Genomic DNA, 10,068 nt, shown 5'->3' with positions numbered 1-10,068 from the left:
CCCCTGTGCCCACAGAGGTTGCCTATGTACAAGGGCTTAACTCTAACCCTCCCAAGGTTCTGCAGCAGGGCCTCAGTATTTGTCCCTCTTCCCACCCAACCTCGCTTTTGCCAGTGTTGCATTGCTTCGTTCGGTTTCTGCGGCGGTGTTTTGCAGGCTGTACCATACCAGGGAACAGTGTGTTTGTAATTACCGTTTCACTAGCCCTGTCATTATCCCTACATCAGGTGTACTTCAAAAAGAAGTGGCCCCGTCCAAAGCAGACAGCTTCCCAAAGAACATTTATTAAAATTGTCAGAACTCCTGGGGAACCATCAAAGTAGTACAAAGGAAGACGTGTTTCTTTTTTCCAAAACGACTCAACGCAAATCTAGCCCTTGCAGAGGTGCCTGTGCTTCATTCATGTGGTGCAGCCGAGAGACGAGTTTCTGAAGTCCTCGAAAGGCTTCCTTTGTCTGAAGAAAGATGCTGAGGCTTTTCAGTCCCTTCCCTTACTGGGCTCTCTTCCAAACCCAGCCGATGCCAACATGGCACCCGTGTGACGCTGGCAAAGCTGCCGCCATCGAAGGATGTCCACAGTGTGTAGCTCCCTTTACCTTTGAGTGAACCAATGATTTGCTCAGGCTCCCCATCAATCCATTCATCCATACTTCTTGGAGCAGCCTGACATCCCTCCCCATACTGAGGCAGCGAGAGGAATGAGCCCTGTGGGAGGCAGTAGACAGCAAAGCCAGTAGCCACTTGTGCAGATTCCAGTATCACTACTGACATACAAATTCAGTGTCGCTATCTGTGGGGAGAGAGGGAATAACACATTAATAACCTGACCCCACAACCACTTATGTGCTCCCTTGAGTCCAAAGTATCTGGAAGACACCCGGATCAGGGAGGCCTCTTGTTTCCAGAAAGGCTTTTTGGACAATAAACTAAAGCTTGCAGGAACCACCTCAGAGAAATGGACTGCCCAATCCTCGTTCTCTCAGTCCGCCTCCCAGTCACCTACCAACAGTGGGACTATTTGCTTTCCTTCTCCCAGCTATCTGATCTCATGTGTCAGCGCAGCAGCTGGCAATTTGAGCACCAGCAAACTGAGCTGCCCTCTGCGAAGCAAAATGGCACCGGTCCAGAGCTAGCCCTCCATCTTGTGTCCAGAGATTAGAACTGCATAGCAACTGAGTCCCGTCGCTAGGGTGGCCCCTTATGTATATCCAAAAGAAATTGTCAGAAGACCACGGGGATTTGCATTAAATGTGCTCATTTTTTAGCCATGGACAAACCTTTGGAAATAATTACTATAATGGAAATGCCCATTTAAGGAGGACTCTGACCAGGTGCCCTGTTGGCCAGCTCAGTCTGCTTTTCAGGTGAAAACTATGGGTGTGCAACTTAAAGGCCCCTGCTCCCTTCCCTTCTTAGGGGTTAACTTGATGTTTTATTCTGTTTTTTCTGTTGGGAGCCACTCAGAGTAGCTGGGGAAACCCAGCCGGATTGGGGGGGTTTATAAATATTATTATTGTTGTTGTTTTGTTGTTGTTATATCTCAGGAATGGGTGACCTGTGGCCCTCCAGATGTTGATGGACTCCAGCTCCCATCATCCCCAGCCAGCAGGGTAAAAACATCTGGAAGACCACAAATTTCCCATCACTGTTTCAGAAGTTACTGTGAGGCCTAACTCTTCGTCACAGCATTTAGATTTTCAGGACTATGTTGCTTCAGGACCTGTCAAGTGCTACTCTTTTTCATGTTTTTAATTATACGTCTTGTCATTTTACTTGTGTGTGTTGTGTCTGGGTTGTTTGCCGCCTTAAGCACAGGCAGAAGAGCTGAATGCAAGTTCAGTAAATTTTGTTTTTGCTAACAACGCCCCCCCCCCATCCATTTAGTTTGTTTAGTTCTAACAAACTAAAACTTCTCTTGTTCCAGTCAGCGTAACTTCATTTTGCACATGCTCAGAGTCACTGGGCTGAGGGGGCCAGAATCTTTCAAATCAAAAAGCTGGCAACATGCCGTTGATATGAACTGTTTGAGTGACTTAGTAAGTTTGCGAAGGGTACTGAGAGTTGTGAGAAGACCCCTATTCCCTTCAAAGAAGTACACTTCAGAGTGTGGTTTAACAACCAATTCCTCTTCCTGGGGAACCCTGGGAATTGTTAAGTGTGGGGCGAATGGGGGGGTGGGTTTGCCTCCTAAGCACTCGCAGCACCCATGGCAAACTACAGTTCCCAGGATTCTTTGAGGAAAGCCATGACTATTTAAAGTGGAAGGATACTGCTTTAAGTGCACCGTGCAGATGGGGTTGAATGCTGTATATTCTGTGGCTTCTGCGGGGGATTATATGCTCCTAGTCCTCATCAGACCATTGGGAGTTTATTTGGGTTTATTTAATGCAAACGAATATATCTTCTGCATACCTGGAGAGTTCCCTGGAGTATTCAGAAACCCCTACCCAAGATGCTGGGCACAGGACCGTCATGTTAGGAACGAGTGGGGTTGCCCTTTTTTTCTTATTGCTGCGTAAGAGTGCTCTGTGCTGGTGCTTGTGTCATACCTATGATTTCAATCCAGGCTTGGCTAGAGCTTGGTTTGCACAACACCTTGTTTCCAAAAGTCAGCCACTCCCACCCAGCTTGGCTTGATAAACAGGCTCTGGAGACAACCATCTGCTCGGCAGAACCAGCCCGTTTTCTGTAGCCAGTCTTCTCCCACCCAGGTTACAGAGGACAATCCAGTTAATTCCTCCTTGCGAGGCAATGCAGCTCAAGCCCAACGACGTGGATTCGCAGCAGCTGAGGAATGTTGAGGTGACGATTGGCTGAACTGCTCTGATGTCAGAGGAGGACGGGGCTCTAGATTTTGTTAGCGGAACTGCTCTAAAACTAAAGGCCCTTTGGCTCTTTGCTGGATGAGCTTGTGTGGAAGCTACCAAGGAGTAGAGCAGGTGAGGAAGGGTAGAAAAGGAGGAGTCTAGAAAAGGAAGAGGATGCAAGACAAAGGGAGCCTAAAATGGATGGAAAGGGAAAGGAAATCTGGGATGCCGAGAGCTGTCAGTCACACATGTTGAAGTCCCTGAGAGCCAAAGAACTGAGTAACACAAGATCCCCCTCCATCTAGGTGAGGACTGCTGGAGGCTCTCAATGGATACTAGATGGGGAAGGGCTGGAGCTCAGTGGTAGAGCTTCTGATTTGCATGCACAGGGTCCCAGGTTCAATCCCCAGCATCTCCAGGTAAGACTGGGAATGTTCCCGGCCTGAAACCCTGGAGAGTTTCCTCTGTCAGATGCAGTATGCTTTGGCAAACCAGTATACCAGCATCTCCACCTCCATCGTTCAGCCCAGACACTGAGGTCCAGCACCAAGGGCCTTCTGGCGGCTCCCTCCCTGTGAGAAGCAAAGTTACAGGGAACCAGGCAGAGGGCCTTCTTGGTAGTGGCACCCACCCTGTGGAATGCCCTCCCTTCAGATGACAAGAAAATAAACAACTGCCTGACTTTTAGAATACATCTAAAGGCAGCCCTGTTTAGGGAAGTTTTTAATGTTTGATGAATTATTGTATTTTAATATTTTGCTGGAAGCCACCCAGAGTGGCTGGGGAAACCCAGCCAGATGGGTGGGGTATAAATTATCATCATCAACGCCATCATTATTTTATTATTATAATTGCTGGAAACCCCAAGTGGTTAGAGGTCCTGTTTGCATGCTTCCCATAAGCACTGGCCACTGTGAGAACAGGATATTGGGCTGGATGAACCTTTGGTTTGATCCAGCTGGGCTTCTCATGCAGGGAATGGAATCAGATGGAACACAAGTTGGTACATTAAGCAGGTTGCTTGCTTTTACAGCCCCAGAGGAGAAAAACAAGATTTCTACAAATGGAGGGAGGGAGGGAGGAAGCAGGTGAGTTGTGTGGTTGGATCTTGGGCAGATCCAAATGCAGAAATGTGCCAAATGAACTGGAAATGCCAGAGTACCTCACTTGCCAAGCAGTCAGCTTCTTGCAGAGTTTCACGGCTGGCAGCTTTTCATAGCAGATGAGTCACGGGGAGCCGTCTATAATTAATTACTCGTGGTGTTTGAACTCCCTGAGGCCCATGGGTTGCTTAACTGTAAATGGGTTGATTGGCAAAGGAGCCAGAAGTTCAGCACCACAGCCTCACTCTTCTTCCAAGCTAGGCCAACAAAATCGTACTAGTTTGGCAACTGGTATTCAAGGCCAACCTTTGCTAACCTGGTGCCTTCCAGATATTTTAACCTGCAACTCCCATCTGCTCCCACCGATTGGAATTGAGGTCACCTGCAAAACATGTGGAGGGCACCAGGTTGGGGGACGCTCGTTTAGGCTGTGGTTTTTACATAGTAAAACAACAAGCGGAAAGGAGAGTTTTATTGTAATAATAATAATAATAATTTATTATTTATACCCCACCCATCTGGCTGAGTTTCCCCAGCTACTCTGCGCAGCTCCCAATTGAGTGTTAAAAACAATACAGCATTAAATATATGTAAATGGAAGAGGTGGTTGGAGGTAATCATGTGAGCATTGAGGACAGCAGTGGGATGGTGAGCCAATATAACCTGAAATCCATTTCTATGGAGCACTAGCAGCCCAGCACAGAAATCTAGGACATCATGCTGTGTTTGGAAAGCATATCTGGGCTTTACTTTCACAATGTTAATCAGAGTTTAATCCGCAGAATTATTGCCTGCGCAATAAATTAGTGTCACACGACGTTCTGGTCAGCAAACGAGAATTCATTCTGAAATATGATCTAATGCGATTAACACCGGGGAAAGGCAATCCAGGTCACATTCCTCCTTTATAGCCAACATTATTATGTATATACATTACAGCGGCAATGGTTCAATTTGTCAATATCATCATAGATTATTCCAGTCTCTCTTTGTTTTGTTTTAAATCACTTCTAAAGAAGAGGAAGGACAGGCTTCTGGGGGTACTGGCAAGTGCTGATCCAATTCATGCAGCAGCTCTTTGAGGACAGAAGGTAGGGAGAAGTTGAGCGGATGAATGCTTGCTGGTACTTCAAGGAACCCAAGCCCTTAGGAAGCCAATTTCTCTGGGAGAATGCCAATTAAGGCAGAAGTTTGAAAAGTCCAATCTGTCCCCACCACAGTTTTCTGCAGAGTTCAGCAAGAACCTCCAGCAGGGAGCTTGCTGCTCATCTGTGGCTCAGATTTACAAGCCTCCAAGTAAGATCTTGAAAGGTTAGGACAACCTTCCCAGCCTGGTGACGTCCAAATGTTTTCAACTATGTCTCCCATCAGCTCCTGGCCAGGTCTGATGAGCGTCGTAGTCTGAAAACCGGTGGAGGTCCCTTTATTGAGAAAGTGTGATTTAAGAGTTGCATATCTTTTCACAACAACATTTTGCTTTGAAATGGAGGCCCTGTCCTTTGCAAAAAAAAGGCAGAGGCATCCTATCTGACTCTGCCAATATCATTCCTGCCCCAGTACTAATTGCAGGGGACAAGCTCTGTTTGTGAAAAGATACTGGGGAAGGAAGAGAATCTGGGCCCTTCCTGTCCTGCTAGACTGCAACTCCATCATGGATGAACGCTGACTGCACTCGCTGGGGCTGATGGGAGTTGGTGTCAAGCAACATCTAAAGGGCCAGAGGTTTCCCCATCACTGACGTTAAAGGTATGTGTGTGCGTGTATATACATGTAAACGGTAAAGAAACAGAAGTGTATATTTCAGCAAACACTTCATCACTGTTTTTCCATCTGTTTCAACTTTGATTTTTCACTGCTCTTTGGCACAGGTTTTGCTGCTAAACTACAGAGCACATTGGGGACACAACAGTTTTGCTTATAAAAAGCCCAAGAACCTGTTTGTCAGCAGAGGTAGCCTGAAATCCCCAGTAAAATCTGGCCCAAACATTTAAGGTGTAAAACTATGTCATTCTCAACCCTTTTAGGGCAGAGTATCCCCTGGTGCTGTGGTTTAAACCACAGAGCCTAGGACTTGCCGATCAGAAGGTTGGTGGTTCGAATCCCCGTGATGGGGTGAGCTCCCATTGCTCGGTCCCTGCTCTTGCCTACCTAGCAGTTTGAAAGCACGTCAAAGTGCAAGTAGATAAATAGGTACCGCTCCGGTGGGAAGGTAAACGACAATTCCATGAGCTGCTCTGGTTTGCCAGAAGTGGCTTAGTCATGCTGGCCACATGACCCGGAAGCTGTATGCCGGCTCCCTTGGCCAATAAAGCGAGATGAGCGCCGCAACCCCAGAGTAGGTCACGACTGGACCTAATGGTCAGGGGTCCCTTTACCTTTATTCCCTTGAAGGTGGCTTGAAAACATTGGTAGTTTGCTGTTCAGGTGACTTCCCATTCTGGGACCTGATGTTATTGTTATTGCGGGACAGTGCAGGGGCAGAAGGAAAGGATAATTACAAACTAATATGTATTGGTATGTGAGAGCATTTTGTGACAACCTATACCCAGCTGAAACAGCTATCCTGGTGGAAACCTCTTTCTGTTAAGAATGGCGAAAGCTTGGGTCTTTTTCTTATGGGGAAGAAAACCACCAGCCATTATCCTCAGCTGCTGCTGATACAAGCACCCTGGCCCTTCACTACGTGGGACGCAGCTGCATGGCAGGTCCATAAAATTAATCTCCGGTGTGAAAGCAGCTCTTAAGGGGAAGCCCTGTAACCCGAGCTGGAGAAAAGATGGACTCCTCAATGCATTCTGCAGCAGTATTTAATAGCTAAGAGGCAGTTAATTAGATGCTGAAGTGGCTGTGTCAGTTGTCAGGCAGTGCTGCATGGAGGGGAGGGAGTGGGAAGGGGCAGCAACGGGGTGTGAAAGGACTGGAGGCTGGAACTGGGGGGAAACACAGGTCAGTCCCATAGCAGCAGCAAGCAGCTGCTTCATGGCAGAGCAGACCTCTTCTTTCTGTGTTAGAACCCCAAAGAGGACAGCAAGCTTAACTAGGCCTTCTCAAGCTCGTTGATGTGGTTGATTCATATGACAGTCCTTGATGGAAGGCAGTTCTGATTATTTAAGGCTTTGTAAGTCAAAACGAGCACTTTGAATTGGGCCCAGGTACCACTTGGCAGCCAGTGCAGCTGGGCCAGGAGTGGCGTCCTATGCTCAAAACATCTTGCCTCGGTGAGTAACCCGGCTGCTGAATTCTGAACCGGCTGAAGTTTATGAACCATCTTCAGTGGCAGCCTAACATGCAATGTGTTGCATTAATCCAACTTGGGGCTCAGCTACACTGGGAAAGAAACCATGTTTTGAATCCGTTATAAACATGCAACACTAGATGGTACTGGAGGGTAAAAAAAAAAAAAAATTACACAATTTTCCATAGCGTTTTTCTTATCTTTTCAGACTTATTTATAGCGGGGTTTTCCCGTGTGTAGACTCAGCCCTAGATGTTACCAGACGACAGAAGTTAGGCTATCCCTTTCCAGATAGGTAGGTGTGCAGCTGGGCTACCAGCCGAAGCTGATGGAAAGTGCTCTGTGGCAACAAGCCAACTGAGCCTCAAGCCACAGCAAAGAAGCGTAACCCCCTCAAGAGCTGGCAATCACTAGGGCATTTTTATTTCTGCTTGGAATGCTTTCAGCACAGTTCCCATCCATCCCACAAAAAGTCTCTAGTTGTTGCTTTTATAAACTCGCCCTAGAAAAGTTGAAGGCCTGTATAATTTTTCTTAAAACAACAAAACTCAAACAAATAAATAAATGTTTGTCATGGTACCAGAGCAAAGACGCCATCAAAATACACACCTTTGCAGGGTTGTCACACATCTTTTATATTTGTTAAGCTTCTGGGGTTCCTGTCTAGAAGTCCATGCAAAAGAGGAATCTGCAGGCATCGGCAGAAACTTCCGTTAAGATACCTTACCTCCTCAAGCTCCTCAGTTCTCTCCTGCAGACTGTGTGCCTCAAGCCGGTAAGTGTTTCCAAGTGCTAACAAATGCTGTTGGGATGAGAGAGTAAGGCACAGTGGTAATGCAGTTCCAGGTGTCTGAGGTCGGGTCGTAACAATCCAGCGTCTTGCACCTCTGGGTCCCAAAGTAGCCACCCACCACATAAAGCTTGTTCCCAGAGGCCAAAGCGTGGCAGGACATCCTCTTGGCCGTCATGTCCCCAATCCGCGTCCACTGGTCCGTTTCGCAGTCAAAGCGGTAGGCGGAGGCCGCCGTGTACTCCGTGTCTCCACCCATGATAAAGATCTGGCTACCCAGGACGGCGCCCGCCGTGTAGCGCCAGGGCTGGGGGCACTGGGCTTTGATGGTCCACCGGTTCTCCAGCGGGTCGTAGCACTGGACTTTGGACACCATGTCGCGGTGGATGCTGGTCCCTCCAAAGACATAGAGCTTCAGCCTCGCGCTGACGACGGCCGCGTTGCTGACGCCGTCCCTCAGAGGGGCCACCATGGTCCATTTGTTGGCGAGAGGGTCGTACTTCTCCACCTGCTTCAGTGAAACGGAAGGAGAAGCTGGGAAAACCCCGGCCACCGCGGTGTGTCCACCGACGACGTAGAGGCAGTTTTCCAGTTCGGCTGACCCATGTCCAAACCGAGCGATAAGCATTGGGGCAGCTTTGGACCACTCCTCGTTCACTGTGTCGTAGACCCAGACATCCTTGGAGACCCCGTTTTCGGAGCCCCTGCCTCCAGTGATGTAGACTTTGCAGCCAATGGCGCAGGCACTGAACTCTTTTCGAGGGCTGGGGAGGTCGGCTTTGGGGATGATCTCTTTCGCCTTGTGGTCTACTTGGTAAACCTTGTCACACATAAATGTCTGGCCACCTAAGATGAGCAAAGTGTGCCCAGCCTTCCGAGGCCTGGCACAGGGGCTGGTGACCACCCCATCGTTCTGCAAGATCTTCTTTTTGCACCAAAGAGCTTCATCCATGATTTGCTTGTTCTGGTCTTCCGCCGTGATCAGCTCCTCGTAGGTCATGGCTTCCTTCAGGCACTCGGAAGGCAGCAAGGCCAGTCGCACGTGCTTCAACATCTCTGGGAGGAAAGACTTCCTCTTGTCCAAGTCATGCTTCACCCACTGCATGACTGCCTTGAAGACCTTCTCCTCATCCTCAATTTCCAGCTCGTCACTGGAAATCAAGTCCAGCAGGGTGTCCTTGGAGAGGTTATTGAAATCTTCGTTTCTGTGGACCGTCTCAAAGTTGACCAAGCACATCCTCCAAGAAAGCTCATAGAGCCTCTTGCACTGGTGAGCATCTGAAAGGACCATCATGCCCAGGCAGTTGGAAGGGTGCAGGTTCTTCTCAAGGAACTCGGCAGCTGCATCCCTGATGTCCTGGAACTGCAACATGTCACCGGCTTCCAGGAGGGACTCTGCATTCTCCTCGTTGATTATGATCTTGGAGGAGTAAGCATAGTCCAACAGCAGCTCCAACACCTCTGGGTGCAGGCTATCGTCGAAATTCACCTTGTCGCCCAAGCTCTCACGAAGGCCGTTGCTAAACATGGCTTCGAAGTACCTGCTGGCAGCAGCAAGCACAGCCCGGTGGCATGGAAAGGACTTATTCCCGGCCCAGAGGGTGACATCAGTGAACTTGCAGTGCTTCCTCATGGTGTTGAGGTGAGACAGGACACAGTCTGGGTGGGAGGCTTTGTGGAACAGCAAGATGTTCATTGAACCAGTGCTCGTTCGGGATTTACGGTTTTCATGGACGCTGACTGACATGACTACTGGACTCCTATCTGTAGGAAAACGAACATAGACATTCTGAGTTTCAGAGGAATGAACAGATTGGCACCTATTGCTTTTTCTCACCTGAGATCAGCAATGCAGGCCCACCTCTACAAAAACCAAGAATCATGGAGCATGGGCTATCAAGACCCAATGTGCCATAGTGGTTAGGAAGTTCAACTAACAGTAGGGAGACCCAGTTTCAAGCCCATCCTCAGCTGGAAAATTCAGCAGACAACGTTGTACTAGTCAGTGTCTAGTCTGCCTCACAAAGTTGTTGTGAGGATAAAGGGGGTGGGGGACACACATTTTGTACACTACCAAGAGCCATTCAAGAAAATGAGCTAGAAACATGTATTGCATATTGCCCAGAACAGTTA

The 10,068-nt window shown here is 48.3% G+C and overlaps 1 protein-coding gene across 2 annotated transcripts in view; it reads right to left on the bottom strand.

Annotated features, from left to right (window-relative positions):
* Window positions 1-264: 264 nt before the first annotated feature.
* KLHL25 (kelch like family member 25) overlaps window positions 265-10,068 on the bottom strand; it is a 31,118-nt gene continuing 21,314 nt past the window's right edge. The window contains exons 2-3 of one of the 2 annotated variants that reach the window (XR_014504572.1): window positions 7,755-9,699; window positions 265-790 (exon numbers count right to left, since the gene is read on the bottom strand). Coding sequence is in view for 1 of the 2 variants with exons in the window: in XM_083412043.1 (XP_083268169.1) it covers window positions 7,913-9,682 (1,770 nt within the window). In the remaining variant the exon portion in view is untranslated. The remainder of the gene's footprint in view (window positions 791-7,754; window positions 9,700-10,068) is intronic. The other variant, XM_083412043.1, reaches the window with a different exon arrangement.

This window comes from Podarcis tiliguerta, assembly GCF_965153285.1.
Source record: "Podarcis tiliguerta genome assembly, chromosome: 14".
NCBI classification, from domain to species: Eukaryota; Metazoa; Chordata; class Lepidosauria; order Squamata; family Lacertidae; genus Podarcis; species Podarcis tiliguerta.
Note: the sequence above shows the minus strand (reverse complement) of the source record. Positions and strands in the feature narration are given on the sequence as shown.